General features: G+C 35.0%; 1 protein-coding gene across 1 annotated transcript; it reads left to right on the forward strand.

The window, feature by feature from the left end:
- Positions 1-511: 511 nt before the first annotated feature.
- On the forward strand, positions 512-26,195 carry LOC143248390 (acyl-CoA-binding domain-containing protein 4-like). The gene is made up of 4 exons (XM_076496748.1): positions 512-587; positions 14,348-14,468; positions 17,688-17,760; positions 24,903-26,195. Exons 1-4 carry the CDS (start codon positions 524-526, stop codon positions 24,975-24,977), a joined length of 333 nt encoding a protein of 110 aa, XP_076352863.1. The 5' UTR covers positions 512-523; the 3' UTR covers positions 24,978-26,195.
- The last annotated feature ends 585 nt before the right edge of the window (positions 26,196-26,780 follow it).

Raw genomic sequence — 26,780 nt, forward strand, 5'->3', positions numbered from 1 at the left:
TGTTTTACTGTATTTAGAGAGATAGAAACATATTTTATTTATTTTTCGAAATATCTGTTCTTGTTTGTTGTTAAGCGTAAATCTACACAATGGACTATCTGTGGTGTGCTCACCACAGATATCTAAACCCGATTTTTATCTTGATAAATCTTTAACTGTTGGAATCTTCTTTTCTTTGTAAACGATAACAGTGAATTTCTTTGTGCACAATTTTAAAAAAAATTGAATAATTTCGAATAGTTGTATTTTCTATCCTGCGTCTAAGAACCTTAGAATGTTCTGATTTCACCGAAACCAATATTTTTGCTAAACTTAAACCTGAATACACCATCTATCTACGTACCTATCTAATATCAAGTTTTGGGTTACACTTAAGAATAATTGTAGGGTCGATTACAACCACACAAGACATTCCTATCCTAATTCCTGCGATAGAGGGCGCTATTATATCACTAACTTTCATTTAAAAGCATGCTGCATTGTTTACTAATCATTTATAGGTTGGATTCATAATAGCTTTATCATGACAACTTTAGACGAACAATTTACTGTTGCTGTCAAAGTAGTTCAGAACTTGCCCAAAACTGGTAAGACCATGTCTTGATAATAACTAAACTCAACTCCTTTAGTTTAAAAGAGGAATTGATGATTTTATTTAAAAAACAAACATGAAGTGATTTAAATGTTTACATTTCTTCAAAGTAAATAGCTTATTGTTCGCATATTATGTAAGATTTTTTAAAAATATTTTTGATTTGTTCTGAATCTATATAAAGCTACACGAGGGTCTCTAATTTAGCAGTGAAATACTTGAGGGAAGGCAACTAGTCATCACCAGTCATAGCCAACTCTTGGGCTGCTCTTTTACCAACAAATAATGAGATTGAGCATCATATTATAACGTCCTCATAGATGAAATGGTGAGCATGTTTGGGAAATGGTATTAGGATTCGAATCTGCGTCCCGTAGAATGAGGTCAAAATGTCCTAACCACCTGGCAATGTCAAGCCAAATACGTTTGAAAAGAAAATCGTTGCAATTTTAAACAAATATTCGTTTTGAATGTGTATTTTATCTTGAGTTTGATAACACAAATCATTAAGATGTTAGTAAATGTATATTTTCCAGGCATTCTTGTTGTGCTAGTTTGGATTTAAAACAATAATTTCAAGATAACGTAAGTTGTACTTTTATAATTATTAAGAAATTCTTTATGAGTTTCATTCAAATTACTTATTCGAATTTTTAAGGAAAACAAAAAAGATTCTGCTATGCCTAACATTTTAGTTTTATTTGACAACAAATATCTAAGACTTACACTTTTTCAAGTTCCCTTTAAGACTTACTTAAGGTTAAAGTTCCCCGCTCTCTTTTCTTCTTATTATCATGAAAGGTTTATCCTCTATTCATTTTGCAAGACACAACAGAACGCGTTATTTTTTGTTTTCTCAGGATATGAAATAATCTAATATATTTTATAAGTGTAATAGTGTATTACGTAATATTTCATATTGTATCCAGTCGCATCATTTACGTGTTCAAAGGTGGACCAACAATATGATTACGGGCTTACATAGCGAAAAGCTAGGATTAGGTTCCACGTGGTAGACAGCACTACACAGTTTAGCTTCAAAAACTTATTTACTTTCGTTACATGTACAACACTAAACGCTAAAATGATAATACAAGGTTATCGCCAATTTCAGTTCTCGTAATAAGACTCATTAGTTATCGGACAATGACACAAATATAGCAGTCCTATTCTATTCAAAATATAATTATAAATCTATACCTGGATTGCATTATCGAGAGCAGGCATAGACTAAATCTGTATTTACTGATAATGGAGTAGTTAAGTTTTTCATAACTTTCCCTTGCAAAATACTGCGTTGATGATGTAAACATTCATGAAGTAATTCTTCGAGTCCTCTAAACATTGGTCAACTGTAAACATACACGATAACTAAATGCCTCGCAGAACGTTTTATCAATATTACAAAGCACAAGTCTCACTCAGTATTTCCTGTTCTGAAGTTTTTCGTTTCTAGGTCAGTAAACCTAGGCATAGCCAATAGAAAGACAGATATATTTTTAGCATTTTATAAAATAACGCCTTTTGAGCGCACGGAGTGTCTTGAACAACTGAAGCAAATACAGAAAAAAACAAACTTGTATTACAATGTATGATATACTTTAATAACTGTTAACTTTTCAAATAAGATAAATCGTCCAAATAACTGTACATGCCTAACATTAATTTTGATTTTGAATAGATTGTTTGGTTTGTTTTGAATCTCGCGCGAAGCTACGCGAGGACTATCTGCGCTAGCCGTCCCAAGAGGGAAGACAGCTAGTCATCACCACCCACCGCCAACTCTTGAGCTACTTTTTTACTAAAAAATAGTAGGATTGACCGTTACATTATAACGGCTCCACGGCTCAAAGGGCGATCATGTTTGGTGCGATGGGAATTCGAATCCGCAACACTCAGATTACGAGTCGAGTGCCTTATCTACCTGGCCATGCCGAATCCGTTTTAAATAGAATAAAGCCTACTAATATTTTACTATAAATACGTTAGATTTGAACTCAAGAGTTATGAATAGAGCTATGTATGTATAATTATGTTTGATGAAGTTTTATGTGATATAACAATGCTTACAGTCCATGATGGAACCGAAACCATCCACAGAGTCACGATTTATATAAAACAATATTACTCGTCAATGAAACATAACAAACAAATATTATTTTGCAAAAACAAAAAAAAACATTCAATCCAGGATTCGATTTTCTTCGGTGGACAGAGTATATATAGCCCCTTGTGACTGTGCAATAAGAAAAACACATCCAACGTTAAGTCGTAGAATAAATTTACTGTTGGTATTAGGTGCGGTAAGGCTTAATCCCCACTAAACTACAGCAAAAAACGTACAAAAGTTGCAATGTTAATTTATTTCTTTATTGAATATAAACTGTATTCATAAAGGCCTAACTACTATTAGGCCTAAGACAAGTAGACTTTCATTAAAACCTTTCGCATTATTCTAGAAATCCTGTATTTAGATAGTTACTGTTTCAATAAAGACTATAATTTCAAAGCAAATGTTTTTGGGTCTTTGTTAATTAATATTTTTATTTCTCATTTGGGATAAAATTGACCTTTTTTACTCATCTAATAACATATATTTTGTTAAATGGTGAAATTACTGTTGTTCACATTAGTTGTTTTCAAGTGAAATGTGTAAAAATGGTGAAATTACTATTGCTCACATTAGTTGTTTTCAAGTGAAATGTGTAAAAATGGTGAAATTACTATTGTTCACATTAGTTGTTTTCAAGTGAAATGTGTAAAAATGGTAAAAATCACTATTATTCACACTAGTTGTATTCAAATGAAATGAATCGATACCTTTTAGTTATCATAAGTAAGAGTGGAAAGTTAAACTAGCTATCTTAATCTAATTGGCTAGTAACTTTCCTTGATCAGAACTTATTGAAAACTACGCGAGAAATACGCCGCTGGTATATAAACGATTAACAGGCTGTATTTCTGGATATTATTTCTTTGTGCGTGTACTTTTACGTTATTATTATTTTCAATAATATTTATTCTTCGCTATGGCATCAAAAACTTGCAAAATGACTCAAGCATATTCTATTATAATTGTGGTAAATGTGTTGTGAATTTGATCTCAGTAAGAGTTTTTTTACTTCCCGATTCTAAAAAATCCATTCGCGATAGAAAAATAATTATTTTGAAATGTGAGTAGCTGAATAATGTAAACCTCGTGATAACCTATTTAATATGTTGTAACATGTCTGGTCTTTAGGTTGTAAACAAGTTCCCCTTACTTGTTTAATATGCTGTAACATGTGTGGTCTTTAGGTTGTAAACAAGTTCCCCTTACTTGTTTAATATGCTGTAACATGTCTGGTCTTTAGGTTGTAAACAAGTTCCCCTTACTTGTTTAATATGTTGTAACATGTCTGGTCTTTAGGTTGTTAACAAGTTCCCCTTAATTGTTTAATATGTTGTAACATGTCTGGTCTTTAGGTTGTAAACAAGTTCCCCTTACTTTTTTAATATGCTGTAACATGTCTGGTCTTTAGGTTGTAAACAAGTTCCACTTACTTGTTTAATATGCTGTAACATGTGTGGTCTTTAGGTTGTAAACAAGTTCCCCTTACTTTTTTAATATGCTGTAACATGTCTGGTCTTTAGGTTGTAAACAAGTTCCCCTTACTTGTTTAATATGCTGTAACATGTGTGGTCTTTAGGTTGTAAACAAGTTCCCCTTACTTTTTTAATATGTCTGGTCTTTAGGTTGTTAACAAGTTATCCTTACCTATTTAATATGTTGTAACATGTCTGTTCTTTACCTTGTTAACAAGCTATCCTTACCTACTTCTAAACTCCGCTATAAAGTCTGACAAGTGACTCTTGTTTAACCTAATGATTACAAAGGTGTTTACAAGTTAAATACGTCTCTAGAGCAAAAAAATGAGCTTTCTGTAACACCGTATCTTGTATTGTTATAAAGTTTATTACATAATTTCTTTTTTATTGCTCCTTATATACTTTCCACACTTATACACTTGTTTATAATGTATCTGATATACCACTCTCAATTAAACTATCAGACTTTCCATTTCTTCTATTTAAAACTTCTATAATACTACTTTATAGTTTCATAAGAAACTCAGCTGTCCTAGCAACATTTCTGCCCTCCGCTAGTACAGCGGTAAGTCTACGGATTTACAACGCTAGAATCAGGGGTTCGATTTCGCTAGGTGGGCTTAGCAGATAGCCCGATGTGGCTTTGCTGTAAGAAAAATACACAAAATACACAACAACATTCCATTTCTTCTTTTTACAGTTTCATGAAAAACTCAACTGTCCTAACAACTTCCACTTCTTCCACTGACAGTTTCATGAGCAACCCGACTGTCCTAACAACACTCCACTTCTTCCACTGACAGTTTCATGAGAAACTCTAATGTTGCCTCTTCAAGAACTCAGTTTCAGTTATTTAAATATACTTTCTTCGCGTTCTCATTTACTTTATTCAGTGTCAACTTTCTTTTAACAAACTTTCATTGCAAAGTTTGATTGTCACATGTGAAGTAAGTGCTATTTCTTGAAGTCGTGTTTAAAATATTGATGTAGTAGCAAAACATTGGGGATGACTCTCATTGTTGTCATTTTATTATTACGAAAATGTCTATGTTGAGTCTTGCCAAGAATGGTATTTGATTTACGAAAAATAATTAAGTACGATGAAATGAGGTATTTGTGTATTTTTCACGATATTTTTCTTCTCAAACTTCATATCCATTTCTGTTATGTCTTCATGTCTTATGAAAAAACTGTGATACTAACATCATGGAACAGCTTCAACTCTGTATTTAGAATTACGTATTTTAGTTACCAGTCCAACTTCACAGATCTGATTCACAACGAAATGTATTCAAGTGGCAAACAAGGTTAGACTAAGTACATTAACCCAGTAGGTAAGATTTTACAAATATCTTGATGTGTTTAATCCTTCTGGACTCAACTACGCTGTGTTGAAGCTCTGGTCTCCTTCATTAGAAATTATTCCAAACTCCTAAAATGTAATCAATAGAAAAATATGCATTTAGTTCATCTTCTTTTCACGCTGTGTTAACTAATCTTTAGAAACAGTGGTCCCTACCGTTACTTTTTGAAACTTGTTTAACCAAATAATTACAGTGACAGCTAATATTAATTAGCTGTTAATACCCTGAAACTACGAACAGTAACTTGTATATGGAACTTTATGGTGCCATAAAGGTGTGGACAAGAACTTGTTCATGGAACTTTATAATAACCTCAAATTAAGGAAAACAACTTGTACGTAGAACCTAAAAATACCCTGAAGGTGTGGACAAGAATCTGTACATGGAACCTTATAATACCCTAAAACTAAAGAAAACAATTTGTACGTAGAACGTTAAAATACACTTGTGTACTGTTATTGTAGAAATTTATGGTTGTGGGAGAATTTATATATGTTTATTTGTTATAGAGGACAAAACAATACAATGAGCCATCACTGTGCTCACCGCAAGTATCGAATCCTAATTCTCAGATTTACTTCTGAACCATCAGAAGAATGGAGAGCACAAGAATTTATTTATCTTGTGTTATGTGTTATAATTTATCTCGGACAAGTCTCCAACTTATTATGTTACGTGTTACGAGTTCAAACAGTCTGAAACCGAATTAATTTTATTATGAATTTAGAAGTTATTTAAATGTGGAAATGTATCAATTTATTATGTTTTGCTAACAATATTAATACAAACAGTTTTCTTTCTTAATATAAATATATTTAATATAAAAACAATAATATAATTTATACTTACAGTTATTGTAAAAAGTTAATACAAATAATAATATAGTTTATAACATGGGTATTATAAATAGTTAATAAAAATAGTAATTTACATAAAAAATTACAAACTTACAAATAATATTAAGCCTTCTTTTCGGTTTGGAACTTCCTTGATATCTTATCAAGGGTTCACGATGAACGAATTAATTCCGGATTAATGCAGATATAATTCGCTTAACAAGAAGCCCGATAGCTAATATTCTTCGCTGGCTTTACGCCGTTCAAGTTGACTTTTAACTGCTAAAGTTAAGTAATGTTTTGTAATGTTCGAAATCTATAACTGTTACACATCAAATATCTGCAGTTTTCCAATTAATAAGCGTTCATCATAATAATAGCTTTCGAAGTTTATATTATATCAACTGTATCAAACCAACATTATATACTGTCTCCCTGCATGTTACGATGGCCATCTTTTATAATAATTAGGTGCGATTCTCGAAATTTCAGTTCGCAACAATACTGGCAGTCACTAGTGTCAACATACAAACACAGCACATTGATTCTTACACTAGAGAATCTTCTACAAATTTGGGGGATGGGCGGAAATTTCGAAATATACATTTAACACTATAAGTTATATACATTTTTAAATATATATTTAACTAAAACAAATATCGATATTAAAGTACATATATAATTCTAAATCCGTTACACTTGTGAATGTGTATTGCTTTGTTGTCAAAGATATTGTTCATCGAAGAAAAAAGGTTCCAAAAGAATTGTAACTTTATATTTGCCTTAAAAGAAATGCTGAAAAAACGAGTTATGTAAATCCATAGAAATAAGTACTGGTAATTATAATTTGAGTGTAAGCACACCAAATTAACTCTGGTAAGTGATACAGTAATATCTAAGATTGGCATGAACCTTACAGAACTTCATACTGTTTATAAGGCTTATAAGAAAAATCGATGGCGTAAGTTATTTTGTTGTTCTTTTCTTTGTTGATTTATTACAATTTTGAAATGATATCGAGATGAGTCAGAGACGCAGAAGATTGTTTGGTTGTTTTTTGAATTTCACGCAAAGCTACATGAAGGCTATCTGCGCTACCCGTCCTTAATTTAGCAGTGTAAGACAAGAGGGAAGACAACTAATCTCCGCCACCTCTGCAGCTACTCTTTAACAAACGAAAAGTGGGATTGAGCGTCACATTATAACGCCCCCATGTTTGGGTGCGATGGGGATTCGAATCCGTGACCCTCAGATTACGAGTCGAACGCATTAACCCACCTGGCCATGCCGGGTCCGCAAAATATAATATATTAGTTAATATTTGAATATATAGTTTTAACTGAGTGACTGCAAAACTCTAACAGATTCTTTGATTAATTTATCAAAGTTTTACTCGGACAATTCTATAAAAAAAAATAGTTACTTTATCAAAATCCGGTTCTATTGAGGTAGGAATAGATATAAAAATTATGGGTACAACATGTAGGCAATTACCATGTCTAGTTACGATGTTGCTGTGGGTTTTAAAACGTTTATTTATTTACATAACTTGAGCCAAGCCACACAGCACTATTAACACTAGCTGTCCCTACATGTGAAGTGCTAAAGTAGAGAGAATGTAACAATTCATCCCTGTCCGCTGCTAGCTCGTGGGTTAATCCTTACATTGGGATTTGAACGTCACTTTTATAACGCATTCACTGCCCCAAAGTGCAGTGCGCGATTTTTTTTCGTTAATGAGACGCAAAGCATAAAACCTCAGATCTGCATCCCGACACGCTAACTATTAGGCCATACGTGGTCAAATTTGAAAATTGAACACTAAGCTAATGTGATTAATTCGTTGATTACACATCAAAGTACTTAAATATTTCTATAAGATACAACAATAAAGTCGTAATTCACTAGCATAAAATATTATAGAAAAAATACTCAATTAACTGGTAATTATAATAAGACAGTTCACGAATGTATGAACTAGTAATTACAATAAGACAGTTCACGAATGAGTGAACTAGTAATTACAATAAGACAGTTCACGAATGTATGAACTGGTAATTACAATAAGACAGTTCACGAATGTGTGAACTAGTAATTACAATAAGACAGTTCACGAATGTATGAACTGATAATTACAATAAGACATTCCTTTATTTTTGTTTCTGTTAAAGCCGTTTAGGTTACAGTGGCTTGGTGGTAAACTCGAGAACTTATATAATCAAAATAAGGGTTCGATACACATGCTGAGTACAGTGTAGATAGTTTCTCGCGTAACTTAAACACTAACAAATTTTGAAACATTTAATTAATATTAAACTTTTTATTGAGGCCAGCTAGGAATTACTAAACTATTTGGTTTTGCTTAATCAACCGTTTTCGGTTTAAATAGAATGCAAAAACTGTGAAAAAACGTTTCTTTGAAGTAACCTCTAGTTTTCAGAGAAATTTATAAACGTTCTATCAAAAAACAATTTCTAAAATCTTTGTTTCGTTCACAAGTAGTTACGGAAAGTGTTGAATCTCCGAGTCGAAATATTAATGCACGAATACTAATCCGCATGTTTAGAAACACATAAAGTATTCTCTTAAAAGTTAGGTAACAGATATAGGCATTAATTAAATTAGGTTTATATTTGACATTTTACCAATAAATCATCACTTCTAATCTCTAAAATTAGACGTGGTGATGAGCTTGGTTCATTGTTTAATGAACATAAATAAAATATAAATAATTCATCAAAGAAAAAAATAACGGATGAAAAGATCTAAGACAAACGATTTACCTGAAATCATAGGTTTACTGTTTTATCTATCTACAACTTTGTGTCTCTTGGGATTCAGCGGCATGTCTGGGAGTATAAAACTCTGAACATCGGGTTTCAATACTCTAGTGTACATAGTTGCCGTTGCGTAACTTTGTACCTTTCAACAAATAAACGAATAAAAAAATTCTCGATGAGACGTGCAGAAGATAACATAGAATATACATTGTTTTAAGGTTTTTTTTTAATATTCTGATCGCTATGGAAAATATGGATTTGTTTAGTTTGAGTTAAGAACAAAGCTTTACATGAAGCTATCTGTGCTCCGCCCACCACGAGTATCAAAACACTTATTCTAAGCATTTTGAAACTCATGGGATGTTATATATATTAAGTGTTATTGGTAACACAAATCATTATGAAAATCATAGGATGTGATATAGATTGAATGTTATTAGATATCCAAATCATTATAGAAATCATGGGTGAAAATATAGATTAAGTGTAATTTTTAAAATTTTCATTCTTTTTACAGATTGTAAAAAATTAGCTTTGGATGTTAGTGATTTTTTGACACTCTGAAACGAGCATTAATATCATCTATATTATATTAGTCACAAAGTCGTGGGGCCCGGCATGGCCAGGTGGTTATGATACTCGACTCGTAATCCGAGGGTCGCGAGTTAAAATCCCCGTCACACCAAACATGCTCGCCCTTTCAGCCGTGGGAGGCTATTATCCCAAGAGTTGGCGGTGGGTGGGAATGGCTAGCTATCTTCCCTCTAGTCTTACACTGCTAAAATAGGGACAGATAACCCTCCAGTACAGGGGTTCCCAACCTTTTGGCACTCGTGACCCCTTACCTAAAAGTTTGAAACCCATGTGACCCCTTACTTAGGGCTTACTATCAGCAGCTTAATTTTTCTTTTATTTTCTGTGAAGGAGAGGGAAAGAAACATCTAAAAAAATATTTAAAAATTCTGTAATTATTTATTAGCAAATTAAATCACATTGGTCCAACCTGAATTCAAAAAAGAACATATATTTCTTAAAATAATATTAACATAGGTTTGAACAGCTATCCAACCCAGCTAGTGAGATGCCTGATGTTGCATTTCAGCAGCAAGCTTTGAAATTCGTGGTCGAGCGTTTGTTAGAGCCAGTCTCATGTCATCTCCAACATCCAATCTGTTCCTATTCTTTGTTTTTATATTGACAAGAGTGGAAAATCCGTAGGTAGAAGCAAATGGAACAAGGACACGTAAAGCTATCATGATGACTTTGGAGTATGACTGATACATAGCGCACCAGAACTGAGTCACGGATTTCACCTTGAAGAGATCACGAGCTGAAGAGTCGTTCCTCAGATCCAGAAATTCATCTTGGATATCATCTGGGATGCTGGATACATCAAGTTTAGTACAAAATGGGTTCCTTACCAGGGTCTCCTGTTCCTGTGATACCTCAGGGAAGTAACGCTCTACTTCCTTTCTAGAGACTGAAGATGTTCGGTAATCTTATCCTTAAGGAACTGATCCAGTTGGATCTGAGACTCATCCGTCACTCCACAAAGTTTTTCAAACATAGCGATGTTTCCAAGATGGGTTTTCCGACGCCAGTTTTGCAGTTTGGAAACAAAGGCCCGAAGACTATCTTGAAAAGGAGAACATGTGTTTCCTTCCTTGAAGCTTCAAATTGAGCTTGTTCAGCTGGTCAAAATGTCGGCTAGGTATGCAACCCTTTTATTCCATGCTTCATCTTCGAAGTGAGCTACAAGATCTTTCCTTTCTTGAGTCTCCAGGAATAGCTTTATTTCATCTTTCATTTCAAAGACACGATTAATAACGTTTCCTTTCGACAACCAACGTACTGCTGTGTAGAAGAGAAGGACTTCGTGGTCAGCATTCATGTCCTTTCATAGTTCTTTGAATAGACGAGTGTTGAGTGCTTGAGTCTTCACATAATTTACAATTTTGATTACAGATTCAAGCACTTCCTGCAGAGAGGCAGGGAGAGTCTTACTGGCGAGAGCATATCGGTGAATCATGCAGTGGATGTCCTTTGCTTGAGATGCTAGCTTCTTCACTCTCGACTGGAATCCTGATATCGATCCCAGCATAGCCGGGTCCCCCATCCGTACAAACCCCACACACGTTTTCCCATTGAAGATCTTCGTCTTGAAAAAAAGTTGAAACTTTTTCCATGACATCATCAGCTTTTGTTGTGGTTTCAAGTGCACTGCAGAATAAGAATTCGTCTTTGATGTCATTTGAATTAATGTATCTCACGAAGACAAGCAACTGAGAACATGAACTTACATCTGTTGACTCGTCGAGCTGAAAGGAGAACAAAGGGGAACCCTTGATTTCAGTCAAAACCTGTTCCTTCACATCCATAGACATTTTAGAAATGCGCCTCTGTATAGTATTATTTGACAGGGATACTTGCTGCATCTTCTTTGCACTGGCTTCTCCAAGAATAAGATTTACTGCTTTCATCATGCAGGGTTTAAGAAGTGTTTCTCCAATCGTGTGAGGCTTTTTTTGTTTAGCAATTTCGAATGCAATCTCATATGAAGCTTCCACTACGGCTGCACTCTGCTGCTGAAATGACCCACTTCTATCGACTCTTTGGCTTTTAAGACACCGTTCATGCCGTTTGAAGAAATCTAAACCCTTCTTTGCGTGTTCTGGATGTTTCATCTCGAGATGACGCTTGAGTTTTGATGGTTTCATTGACTCTGCACTCAGATCAGCATGGCACAAAACACACTGTGGTTTCTCGATGCCGTCGTTGGCAAGCACAGTGGTGAAGCCAATGTTGAGGTAGCATTCTGAGTATCTGCGCCGTTTAGCCATGGACACAACTCACCTCTACTGCTTACTTATCTCCTTGTTAAAATAAAATAAAAATGTTGAATAATGAACGCTTTGGCAACTGTAGATCTTACACTGACTACTTGTGGGGGTGCAGGTAGAGTAATGATGGGGTAAGTACTGGGAGGGAAGGGAGCGTGGCCAGTCGCGCGATTCGTCATCCACCAATCAGCAACAGACATGTGACTCACGTGTCGACAGCGAGCACACACACACTTAATCACAGCTAAACAGACACACAAGCATACATACATGCGCGTGCACTCACGTACTCGCTACTCACTAATACACACATACATACAGTTGCAGACACATACACATTCACACAGGCACATTCACTCACAGGCACGCATACATACACCCATAATATCACCTAATGACATTGAACTAACGTAACACACGTTTTGCTTTGCACCGAAACAAAAAAAAATGTAAGAGCATGAAAATGTAATTGATGAAATAAAATTAATGTTATCCCAAGCTACTTCTAACAAGGCTACGCGACTCCCCTGCCAAGGCTTCGCGACTCCCATGCCAAGGCTTTGCGACCCCCCTGCCAAAGCTTCGCGACCACCTGGGGTCGCGGGTTGGGAACTCCTGCTCTAGTAGCTTTGAGCAAAATTCAAAAGAAACCAAAACAAGGTCGTGGTTTGTAGCACAGCGACACGTTATTATCTATTTGTTAACACCTAGAGATGGTTAATTGATTCCGGAATACCATACATGTACGATGCAGGAAGAGGAATAGGTTCGCTCAACTAGTACCTAGATTCTGGTAGCTATAACGAACAAAACAAATACTCAAAAGAGAGAGGGGGGTAAGAATTTATATTTTCTAGTTAATAAACAGATAATTGGTAAATTTTCTTCCGAAAATTGAGGTGTTTCTCGTTTAGAAAATAAAAGGCTTAATTTTCCAAAACTGAGAATCTTTTTCAACCGCAGATTCAAGAAAGAAACATTTGTTTTTATTTCTTAAGGTAACTAACATACAGAATCTCGAAGTGAGGGTTGGATACTTCCAATATTGTTTTGTTTTTAAATCTCCTTCATTTATTAAGATATCTCAATTAAAATGTGTAATCTGGTAGAAACTCAAAAGGTAACCTCTGTTCTTGTAGAGGGCCCGGCAAGGCCAAGTGGTTAAGGAAGCTCGACTCGCAATCTGAGAGTATTAGGTTCGAATTCCTGTTATAACAAACATGCTTGCCCTTTCACCTCTGCGAGCATTACAATGTGATAGTCATTTCCACTATTCTCTGAGTAGTCCAAGAGTCGGCGGTAGAATTTCAACACAAAATTTGATTTTCTTACTAAAAAGCAACTGTAAATCTTACTCTTAACAAGCTGTGTAACCAGCTAAAAGCTAACCAAACATACGAGTAGAAATATGAATGGATTATCACATCATTTCTTTTTTTTATTAATATTCTATTTTCCAGAAGTAATTTTTGTTGTTGTTTTGAATTAAGCACAAAGCTACGCAATGGGCTATCTGTGCTCTGCCCACCACGGGTTTCGAAACCCGATTTATAGCGCTGTAAATCCGCAAATATTTTACTGTGTCACTGAAAGTCCATTCTTTTAATAACTCACTACCCAAAACTAAGCATAATTCTCTTAATACGAGTACAAAGTTTCAGGTCTCTAGGTTTTTGGAGCTATTGTGATCACACACACACACACACCACATACCGGATCTTTTATTATTATAGATACATACCATTGTTTTATACCAAGGCAAAATCAGATATTATTTTTAAAAGTGTTATTTGAACCTAGAATGTTGCTACATATTTTCTTTATTGTTCTCTGAATGCAGAAATGAAAACATTAATAAGTTCAGTTGGTGTTAAACATAAAACTACATAATTGGGTGTCTATGCGCCACCCACCACATATATCGAAACCCGATTTTTAGAGTCGTAAGCATGCAAAGGGGGGCCTTTTAATAAGCAAATTTTGTTTATATTGTAATAAAAAGTTGGATTTAAAAAATGTGACATCATAACAATCCAATTATTATTGTGTTTTCTTTCACGTAGTCCAAAATAACTAATTTTCCAGAAATATTTTGCATCTTTATCTCTGTCTCGACTTTTTATTTTGAGGACGTTTTGATTTTATTGGATTCAGCTACTGCTAAAAAAAAAAAAACTTTGCTAATCTGCTTACGTTATATTCTCTCCAGAATTCAATGAAACCTAACCAGAATTTAAAACAAGTTTACCCAGAAGTTAATCGCTTACGAGGATAATATTTCAGAAAACTTTCTTATTTCTTAAAAAAACATAAGAAATAAATTTTGATCGATGCTTTTATTTTGTAGGGCCTTTCAAACCGTCCATTGAACTCCGTCTTCGGTTTTACTCTTACTTCAAGCAAGCAACAGAAGGACCATGTCGACTAACCCAGCCACCATTTTGGGATTTAATTGGCAAGACGAAGTGGTAATTTTTTAAAATCTATCTTATATTTATAGTTTCGGGTAATTAGTTTATCGCAGTTCAATATATATAAGGCTATGCTTAAAAATTAAAATAAAGAACAACAAACTGTGTACAGAAAGATAGTCTTAACAGAGATGTAGAAACCAAGTTAAAAGTGAGAGGCCAAGACTTGTTTGCCAAGCGAAGTGAAAAAATTTCTTGATGACGAGAAACCCACTTTGTTAACCTGATGATGACATAGGAAGGTCGAAACGTTGTTCTCTGCTTTATTAGTAGAAGCAAAAGAATGTGCGCAACCATTACGGCTTGGGTCCAGGGCTCGCCTTAGGGCCCTGGAATCTCTTGAGTTCTGGGTTAAAGTTTATGCATTCTCCTGCTTTACCTGGAAGTAATTTTCCTAATTTTGATGCATTTTTACTGGAACATATTTAAAAGTGGGAGTTATTTTTCATTTTCTACGTCACTGTTTTAGTTCTGATCAACAGATGCTGTAAAAGCTACATGTAAAATGAGATGTACTTAATTTGAAATATGGTTTTCAGTTTATAGTTCTACCTCACCAAACCAGTTGTTTAACATCTATTAAAAATTGTTTTAAATCTTGGATATAATCATCATAAATCTAATTAGTCAATTATAAAGAAACTAAAAATATTTAAATAGTAAAGTTGTAACTCTACAATGTAATTCGTTGTTCTCAAGATTCCTATAAAACGCACCATGCGGTGGCAGTTTCATAAACTAATTACACGTGCCTACTCGAACTGACGGACACCTTCTCCTGTTTCAAACTTATTCTGAAAAAAACAAACCCAACAAAACACGTTATTATTTTGGTGTATAACAAGATAAAGTTTGCAGATGTTGTTTCAGTTGCTCTTAATTTTTATTTTATTCATCATGGGCATAGTTACGAAATTATAGTGGAAGCTAAGTTCTAAGCCTTTTTGATTCATATGCTTTATTTCATGCATGCTTAGATAACTGTTAACTCGAATAAATCTTTAATTCTTAAAAGTTACTGGTATGGTTTACTCAAGTTCCAAATTTGTAACAAGTACTAACTTTTCTTTACAATATTTTACTTAAATAAAAAGTATTTAAAAGAGAAGATGACCGAAGCTTTCCCCCAGTGAATCAGCGGTAAGTTTATATTACAATGCTAACATTCGAAGTTCGGGTTATGCTAGTGTTTTGAAATAGAATTTTCAACAACTACACAACTCAGTTTGATTTACGTCTATAATAAACTAGAAATATTTACTTCTTTTCATTATTTTTTTAAAATTAAACATAACATGATAAAACACATAATGTTTTATTTCTAGGGGATTTTAAGATGCTGTTCTTTGATTACTTCAAGTAGGACTCTTACATTTTTTAAAAAATTTTGTTTCAGGATTGGCTTAAGCAATGCATTCGACACTTATACTGAGATCCTATGGAATTATTCTAGCTCTTTGTTTGAATTTGTCATTAAGTTACAGATAGGACTAAACATCGACATGAATAATCCATTAAAAAAAAAACAGCTTACCTGTGTAAATGTTGTTGTTTCGAAAAAAATAAGCCCACATAGGGTTTATTATTTAACCACAAATTCCGCACTAAATTATAAAGTTTTTTGTTTATAAGACAGTTCTTTAAGGTCAGAGAAATAATTTAGATGTTAACAGGTAAAACCATACAACATACAACTAGGTATTAAAAAAATAAAGTTTTTCCTTGATGTTTTTCAGTTGCACTTGGTCTCCAGATCTACAAAAGGTTTATATAGCTCTTATTTAGAATCATCTACAAACAAAAGCCTTGAAACATACTTTAAATAAAAACATCAGAAAAAGAACCATGCAGGCTGTTCTGGTCGGTTCGTGAGATCGCTGTGTCCCACGTAATAACGAAAACAACTCTTTATGAATCTATAAACCATAAATCTAGTTCAGGGAGAACATGAACATATAAAAGACAGGAAATTTGAAAATTAGGTTAAAAAAGTGAGAAAAATCAAAAGATATATCCTGAAAATAGTGTACATCTCGTTTCAAGCTCAGAACCAGTACACGTGCCAAAGTCGTGCTGTTTCGCTAGATCATTTGTTGACGTAATCCTGGTCAGTCACTTTTTATTTTATTTAGTGATTGTTATCTAGTTCAGCGTTCCTCAGCCTTCTTCACAATAATTCCCTCTTTGGTAAACAATGAGCGCTCATACCCTCCTTCTAATATGAATGTCGTCGGTGTTTGGGTACATACCCTGAAGGGTCAGGTTCTCTATGACCTCTTCCTCCAAACGAGAAAATCGAAAGACGTACAGCCTCTCGGGTTTGCCACAAGGATCCCCGCTCGGGGTCTCCTTAACATTTCCTCACCACCCGTCGGTGCCCGCCTAGAGTGGATTTTCGGTTCTTTCAGTTTCGAGACTTTATCACATGAAACAGGCGGACCCCCTCTCAAGACTAAGGGGCCTCATTAAACCTAGCAGCCGAGTTTGTCCCCGCGAGAAAACAGAGCCCGCGTGCTCGTGTAACCCTTACGTTTCCTACCCTGACGGGGCAGAGGATCCTTCTGATAATATTTTAATACAAGTACTATCAAAAATGCCGCGAAAAGAGATATGTGCTTAATTAATAAACGAGATGTATTGAGGTGGGCGTTGCTTGCCACAGACACACCCACTCAGTGAATTTTTTGCTTAAACGTGCTGAAAAAGAAACGCCTTATTTTTTATAGTTTAATTTTGACAAGTATTAGTTTGAAATCCCCAAAACTTTTGTGTTCGCTCCCCGTAGTCCCTTCAGAATTTACTGTCCCCTGAATTTTAAACATGCTCACTAAGGGACGGTACCGTCCAAGTTGTAAAACACTCATCTAATTTATTATAAATGATAACAAGTTAGATCAACTACTACTTTATTGATAAAAGTGTAACAGTTTATTTATCTACCACAAATTTTCACTTTTATTGTTTATTAATCAAAATTTTCAAAACTTAGCGTCGTTTTCTGTGTATTTTGAAATTGTTATTATCTTTTATAATTATAATCAGATTATAGGCTTAAGTGCTGTCAATCAGGTAAAATTAAGTCGTACGAACACATGAACAAATATGGAAATTTTGGAAATTTTTTGCCCTCGAACATTTTAAAAAGTGAGGCTACAACATAGCTGTAACATTTGAGATCCAAAGCTTTCGAAAATATTTATATTTTATTTGTCCCAGGAAAGTGTGGTCAGATCTTGGTGAGCTGTCACAAAAAGAAGCGAAGCAATTATATGTTGCGGAATTAAAGAAGGTAAGGATTTTATAACGGACGAATTTGTAGTTTTAACACTTATTTACTTTTTTCTTTACTTGTTATTTATCTAAGGCTTAAGTTTGAAGTTTAGTAGCAAACATTAACTATAACATAATTTTATATTCCCCTATTGACACCAGTGAGTCAACAGCAAGTCTACGGACTTACTACGCTAAATCTGGTGTTCGATTCCTCTAAGTGGACACAACAGAATGTCCAATGTGTATTTGCTAAAAGTAACAAACAAACAAACAATCTTTCTCTATCTCTTGGGCCTGGCATGGACAGGTGGTTAAAGCAATCGACTCGTAATCCGAGGGTTGCGGGTTCGAATCCCCGTCACACCAAATATGCTCGCCCTTTCAGCCGTGGGGGCGTTATAATGTGACGGTCAATCCCACTATTCGTTAGTAAAAGAGTAGCCCAAGAGTTGACGGTGGGCGGTGATGAATAGCTGCCTTCCCTCTAGTCTTACACTGCTAAATTAGGGACGACTAGCGCAGATAACCATTGAGTAGCTTTACGCAAAATTCAAAACAAAACTCTTCAAATCATTTACATTGATTTGATGCTGTGTCACGGGTGTACGTACAAGTACTTGTTACCTTTAAACTAACTGGCAAACATTTGGATAAAATATAAGTATTGTTTAGCATATCCATAAATCTGAACTGTAATGTCTCAAGGATCAAAACACAGATCGTGAACTGAAAACATAACCTTAAGAACTAATGGACAGTAAATCATGTACATTCGATATATATTCTAGCAACTTTGTAACGTAATAAGGTTGTCGAATGAAATTGTAATTTAACTCTGGAATGTTCCAGTTACTTCCATTGATTCGCTGGTAAACATTACGATCTTCTTCTCATACTTCCATTAAAAGGATCAGAAACTGATTAACTAATGAAATGTTTTTATATCATCAAGAAAATAGATACAACTTGGAGTACTGAATATATAAGCCATTAAATAACTCTCAATATTCAGTTATTTCATTGCTTTTGACTACTTAATTAACAGATAGAGTCCACGTTCGATTGTTACGACTTTGTACATTTATTATCTGTATCTATGCAATTTCTAAGCCTAAAATTCATATCAGAAAAGCAAACTACGTAACATGTGATATTTACGTGTAATAATCCATCTTTAATAGTGTTAGTTATCTCATTCTTATAACTTAAGATATTGTACTGTATTGTTCTTCGTTGTATGTACTATTTCCGTAATCCTTACCAATCTGTAACTATATATGAACATTGATTAATAATCTGACAAACATACTTACAGAATGGCTTCATTGCGTCATTTATTGGCCATTTTAAATTAAAATTGGCGATCGAAAAACAAACAAACAAGAGAGCCCTCAATGGCTTGATGGTAAATTTGCAGGCTTGCTACGCTAAAAATCAGGTTTCGATACCCGTGGCGAGAGAAGCACAGATAGACCATTGTGTAGAAATGGACTTCAGAACAATCAAACCAACAATCTGTGTGGAAAGTTTAATTATTTCGAAATCAGTTTTATAAATACATTTTTTTCTAAGTTGGTGGAGTTTTGAAAATAGTGACATTCTCACTGCCAAATTATTATTTTTAACTAATGTTGATTGCCACACTCTTTTTACCTCTTTTTACCTGTTAATACCGAAAAGTGAGAGGTGCATCCTGTTAATACCGAATAGTGAGAGGTGCATTACCGAGAAGGTTTATACGACTTCATTGCAAATGGGCATATAAACATAAAATTTTCATTGTTTGTTTGGAACGTACATAGTCGGGTAACCAGTACTGTTAAAACATCTCCATATTTTCCCGAGTTTCCCACTGTCTTTGGGCATCCTATTCTGAGCTGAATCTTCCCCGTGATATCGCTGACCTTCCCCTAATCGTGGAACCACTTTCCCTCGTAGTTTTAACTATGTCTATTTCCTTGGTTGCTTCCAATATGCTTCGTGTGCTTAATATACTTTCTTCACCACTGCCTTCCAAATCTTCTTTCATACTCAATGCAGTCACTCCACGAGTACGAATCTTGTTGAATTATTTCCAAAACTTGAGCTGTAGTGAAAGATGAATACCTGCTCGAAGCCATCTTGAAAACTTCGTTCACAAAATTCTTCCCTTTCTTTGCGTCCCGGAAACAATACTAATCACGTGATCAGGTTCGTGAATATGTAAGTAGCCCAAAATAAATATCTAAGCTCGTGAATATTAAGTAGGAGCTTTGCATTTACCCTAAAGTGCTGCTATCCATTGAATAAAGAATACACTATAAAAATTCGACTATCGTCGCAAATGGCATAAAGCCGTAGGATCGACTACAGTAGATGTTGTTGTTGTTGTTTTAAATTGAGCACAAAGCTACACAATGGGCTATCTGTGCTCTGCCAACCAGGGGCATCGAAACCCGCTTTTTAGCGTTGTAAGCCACTGGGAGGCGACTACGGTAGAATTTGGCAGTGAAAGAGCTAATTGGATGACGTACACAGAGTGCAGTCACACTTTTAAACAGCTTTGATCTAATGAAGCATCGATTAATCAAACTGTTTATTTTGCATTTCTGTATCGAAACATTAAAAAAAATTAATGACGAGATGTTAAACTTGTTTTTAAAATTACAAACGAAATTGTATTCAACAAATTTTGTTTCAGATGCAAAACGAGCTTAAATTTGAAAATGCGAATCCTTCAAAAATTGATACAGATTATCTGGAGTGTTCGCGAATATTGTTATGTAACTATGAAAAAAAACCCTGTATTTTTCTATGTTGTTTAAGAAACAGAAAAAATAAATCCTGTTTGCGATGCTTTAAACTTCCATAAATATTGTGATGAATACCTGAAATTGTGAGGTCGATAAGCCAATTACGTTCGAAGCTTCATCTATGATTTATGTGATATATTGAGCCACGGTCCTTTCGAGAGATCTGTCATCATTAAATGTTTGTAAAGACCACATGCAGAAGACATCAGGTTTCTTGTTGCCCCTGCGTTTAGGGAAAACTTTCCTACAATATTACAAATCTCTAGGGATAATTCTTGGACCACTAATGTGTTTTTCACTCTGATGGTCACATAATTCTTCATAAAGTAAAGAATATTTACTCACAGCCCTATAGACTCTGACAGAATATCATTTAGAGTGCATTTGGAAAGTTGTTACTTTTGCATAAAAACAATATACATATATTATCAATAATAGACCTTCGTCTTGTAAAACAAATAATTAAAACTAAACACGTATTTCAGGTTTTAACGTATACGGAAAAATATGTCCGATTTTGATTACTAGGGAAAGAGAACTATACAAAAGTAATACGAATTAGTTCTTCTTATAGTCCTACAAAAATGATGATGTAAGATTTTTCATATTTCAAATTAAATATATAAAGAAAAACAGGTCTTAGCAACGCATTCTTGAAATGAATTCATCTATAAAAACAAATAAAAAAGAGCGTAGGTTACCAAAAACGATTTCTTTCATGAAGCTATCCCTTAAATAATATCCGATTGTAGGTTCAGAAAAAGAGAAACAATTTCAAACGCTTTTAATGTTATTTAATCAATAATGTATGTTCCATTATTATTAATTACTTCCTGCCAATGATTCAAAAGCTTCTGAATGCCATTTCTATAAAATTCTTGGGGTTTGGAGGAAAAGAATATAGAGAGGACAGTTTTGACATCTTCATTTGTTCCAAGCTCTTTTCCATCCAGATAGTTCTGCAAACTTCGGAATAGATGATAATCAGATGGGGCAAGGTATGGAAAATAAGGAGGATGTGGAAGTTTTTCTCAGTCTAGCTCTTCAATCTTTCCAGATGTGATCCTTGTTGTATGGGGCCATCCTGATGTAACACAACATCTTTACAATTGATCAAAGCAGGCCTCTTTTCATTCAGTACAACATTCAAGCGCTCTAACTGTTGACAGTAGAAGTCTGATGCAATCGTTACATTAAGTGGCAGCAACTGAAATTGGATCACACCAACAACATCCCACCAAAAGCTTAACAAGACTTTCCTAGGGTCGAGGTCTATTTTGCATTGACCCATTGTCTGTGGCGCTCAACATTTTTATAAAATATCAATTTTTTTCATCACCAGCCACTAACTTGTCTAAAAAAGGTGCGTTACGTTCACGAGGGTGCAGAGAAGTGCAAATGTCCACTCTTGCTCTGAGGTTGGCTTCTGTCAAATCATGGGGGACACATTTTCGAAGTTTTGACACCTTTCCAAGCTGTTGCAGATGACGGTGAACTGTTCAATAGGTTGAATTAAGATTCTGTGCTAGTTCTTCAACTGTTACAGCACAATCTTCATCAAGTGCAGCCAGCAGCAAGTCATCATTAAACCCAACAGGACGACCTGAACGTGTGCATAATTTAAGCCAGTTGTTCCTAACCTGAGTTCAATCGAACCCCAGGGGTTCGGTGAGTCAGTTTCAGGTGTTCGGCGGAGGTCAAGACACACATATTATGTGTATGTCCATTCCATTCACCCCATTCGTATGTTTCGTGACGTCATGCTTCACTTGGCCATCATTGGCTGCGGCTGATCACGTCACATCACTTAGCCTTAATATCTGTGCTGCAGGAAACTGCGCTTAGCAGTCGACTTGTGACTGTAGTAATCGTGCGTCATTTGTGTTTTTTTCCTAATCTTTCAATCTCTTCATACTAACTATGTCAAGCAAAAACAGAAAGTGGTCGGACGAATACGTACAATATGGATTCACGTGTATAAAGGAACATGATGGGAGTCAGCGTCATCAATGAATGATTTGCAATGCCAAGTTGAGCAATTCTAGTCTAGCACCGGCAAAACTAAGAGAACACTCCCTAGAGCTGCACGGAGATGGGAAATACAAGAACACAACGCTTGCTGAATTCAAGGTAAAGAGAGCCAGGTTCGATGAAAAGGCTACTTTGCCTGTTCTCGGCTTTGTACCCATCAACAAACCGATCCTCACAGCATCGTACGAAGTTGCATACTTGATCGCAAAGCAGGGCAAACCACACACCATTGGTGAAGCACTCGTAAAACCAGCTTCGTTGAAGATGGCGAATATCATGCTGGGAAAAGTTGATGAAAATAAGTTATCCCAAATTCCTCCTTCAAATGACACCATCAGCAGCAGAATAGATGACATGAGCGATGACATCTTGGCTCAAGTAGTTGTAGATCTGATTTCAAGCCCAGCAAAATTCATCCTTCAACTCGACGAGACCACCGACGTTTCTAAGCCAGCTTGTTGTATTCGGGCGCTATGTGAAGAACGACGAGATAAAAGGTTTTTTATTTTGTAAGCCTCTTACAACAACAACTAAGGCAGCCGACGTAAAGAAACTTGTGGATGACTTCTTCAGAGACAACGATCTTTCATGGGATATGGTTTCTGCAGTTTGTTCGGACGGAGGTCCAGTCATGCTGGGACGAAACTCCGGTTTTGGTGCGCTGGTGAAAGCCGATGCACCACACATCATTGTAATGCACTGTGTTCTATACAGGCATGCGTTGGCAACAAAAACCTTGCCTTCAAAACTGGCAGAAGTATTAAAAGTTGTCGTGGAATGTGTGAACTTTGTGCGAAATAGTGCCCTGAAGCACCGCATCTTCAAAGAGCTGAGTAATGAAATGGACTCTGAATTCGAGGTACTTCTGTACCATTCTAACGTTTGGTGGTTATCCCGGGGAAAGGTGCTGAATCGTGTTTTTGCCATACGTGTGGAATTAGCCCTGTTTTTGCGAGAGCACCAACATTGTCATGCAGATTGCTTCAAAAAATCTGAGTTCATTCTCATTTTGGCGTACATGGCCGATATCTTCAATGGTCTCAATCATCTCAATCAACAGATGCAGAGCGGTGGAGTCAACATCATCGAAGCGGAAGAAAACCTGAAGGCTTTTCAAAAAAACCTACAGTTATGGAAACGACGAACAGAGAATGATAACTTTGCAAACTTTCCTCTGCTGGATGACTGTGTAAGATCGAAGATGTGTCTGAAATCGGAGACATTTCTGTACCTGGAAAGCTGAAGCAAGCAATTGCCATGCACTTAGATGAGCTCCCAAAGTCTCTCGACGGATACTTCCCCACCAGAGAGTCATATCCAGCATGGGTGAGACAGCCGTTTACGTTTAGTGTTGCGACAGCAGATGTCAATGATGAATACCTCGACGAAATCATTGAACTTCAGCAGAGCCAGGTTGAACAGCAACTTTTCAGAACATCAACGCTCTCAACGTTTTGGTGTTACCAAATCGTAGCGTACCCTCTTATTACTAAGAAAGCCCTTGAGATACCCATACCGTTTGTTACAACGTATCTTTGCGAGTAATCCTTTTCGGGGATGGTAGACATAAAAACGAAGAAAAAGAACAGACTTTGTTGCGAAAATGATATGAGAGTGGCACTTGCCAAGGTGAAGCCGCTTATTTCCGAACTTGTCTCTGAAAGGTAACAGCAAAAGTCACATTGATTTGCATAAATATTAATTTAGTTATGTTTTTGTTTTTGTGTGAAATTCGTGTTTTTTTGGTTTTGTTCTTTGAACACAGTGATATTGTGTGCACTAATAAAATATCTACTTATGTTTTGAATTTGAAAAAATCATATTTTATTTTTCCAATTACGAAGGGTTCAGTGAATGCAAGTATGAAACTTCCGGGTTCAGTACCTCCAACAAGGTTAAGAACCACTGACTTGAGCTATTGCCACCTGATCTAAATTTCTGAAACACCACCTTCGATATTTTCTTTCATTGAGAGACTATGCATCATAAATACCTTGAATGTTTTGTGTAATTTCTGCTGCACTATTGCCTTTTCTAAATTCATAAAGCATTATATGCCTAATGTGCTTTTCAGATACATCCATCTTCATTAGGGTTTATTTGATTAAGAATATGAAAACGTGGAGTTGGGTTAGTTTCTTTTATTTGTCTGAACATCTTTATACACGTTCTACTACATATTTTAGTCATTGAAGCGTTTTACAAAGACAAAAATGATGATGCACTTTCTGTATTAAATTTTCGGACATTACTTATGGGATGACCTGATAAGTCATTACGTAACTGTATGTGGAAATTTGATATTTAAATTTTCATATTATCTTTTGCTTTTCAGGCGTTAGACTCGATTCCACCGCCTGAAGAACATTACCACTTCTTTCAGCCCTTCTTTGAAGTGTGTCGCTGTTGAAGACAACAAAGAAAACAAAACAGAGAAAGTCTGTCAGCTGAACATAGTTTGTTTTTATATATATGTTTATTAATCATAATGAAGTGGTTACTCTGAATTTTTTACATTCTACCAAGTCAGTTGATTTTAAAAACAAGGATTTTGAAATTTTGATTTTAGGTTTGTTGTTACTGTAATAAGGAATGTCACTATTTGATAATACTGTTGAAACTTGCTTCTCCCTAGCTTGTACAGTAGTAAGTCTACGGATTTACAATGCTAAAATCAGGGGTTCGATTCCCCTTGGTGGACTCCGCAGATAGCCCTCTGTGGCTTTGCTATAAGAAAAACACACACACTTACATTCAAACGTGCCCACACTACATCTTCGGATACCTTGATTACAAGTACGAAGACCTGCAGCCTCCATCGTACTTTCTGCTCTTTCTATACACTGTATTAACCTGTTGAATGCCAAGTATTTCAGCTGCTATGGCAACTCCGAACCAAGGTCAAAATACAATTTTAATACTTTTTCATTTTGTAATTTTTTGCGACGCCATTTTGGATCGAAAGTGAAACAATTTGTAAGTAGGTCAAATGCATCTATGGTGCTGACATCTAGCTTTGAAGTTAAGTATTATTGAGAACGAATTAACTCGTCCGTGGCACTGTGTTACCGATCGACTTGGACGAATTATCTCGTCTACGGCACTGAACAGGTTAAGTTACTAGAAAGATGGATGTTAGCAGTAGAGACTGCTATCTAAATGTATTGTAAATATATATCGTTAAAACGAAATACTTCATTTTGAGCAATAACTTACAAATTTAAGCACTTCATAATTCTTTACTACTAGAAACACAAGTTTGTAGCTTTTTTTAAACACAAGGTAAGTTAATAGAGGCTTGTAGAATAACTTTTGCAAACCTTTAATCCAGTGTTCATATCGGTGTGAGTAAATATCGTGTCCATGTATTCAGCTATCTCCTTTACCCTGATTCATTGTAGAAATGATATCGCGTATTATTTTCAACTTTATAAACCTTAAGTAAACACGTAGAGAGAAATAAAATTATATGATCCTGGCTGTATCATATTTTTATAAAGGGCGTCAGAAACTGTTTCAAAATTCTACTTTTACTTAAATAAATCAAATAGATCAAAAAATAAAAACAGTTTTGTATTTACCATTAGCTTTCAACAATTAATATTTTTTAATACTGCGAAAAAAGTTATTTTTTGGACAAATAAAATCATTTTTAACAAAACTTCTGTTTAACTTTCTTTTTGTATCACTCATCCTTTAACTACCAGAGCAAGGGTTAAGAAAACAATCTTAACAAAATATGTTGTTGAATCAACTTGTACAGTTTCCTAAAATTCCAAATAATTATTTGCAAGATTACAAACATATGTCTTTGTGATGACTTCTTGAGAACCATATTTTGTTCCATTTTATTTTCAAAGTTTGCCACATTGTTTTTATGAAATTTCTTAGATTTTTGACACTTTTTTGGGCCATTTTAATGAACTAAATTCTATAAAAGATGGTTAGATTTCAGTTGATTACAGCGAGACCATAACACTAATCTTGGCAGGAAGATGAAAACTTTGAAGCAGGTATATACAAACATTTATTGTTAGACTTTGGATAAAATACATAGTAGGTTTGACCATCCTTATAGTTTTCCTAGGCTCATACGGTGAAAAATGTGAATGAAAGACACTTAGTTTATAAATGTAATATAACAGTCATTCGGCTATGTACTGACTGTCCTTTATTACACCGAAAACAAGATTGCAGCTCTTGTTGTTTTTAT

Source organism: Tachypleus tridentatus, chromosome 4 (assembly GCF_004210375.1).
Source record: "Tachypleus tridentatus isolate NWPU-2018 chromosome 4, ASM421037v1, whole genome shotgun sequence".
Taxonomy (NCBI): domain Eukaryota; kingdom Metazoa; phylum Arthropoda; class Merostomata; order Xiphosura; family Limulidae; genus Tachypleus; species Tachypleus tridentatus.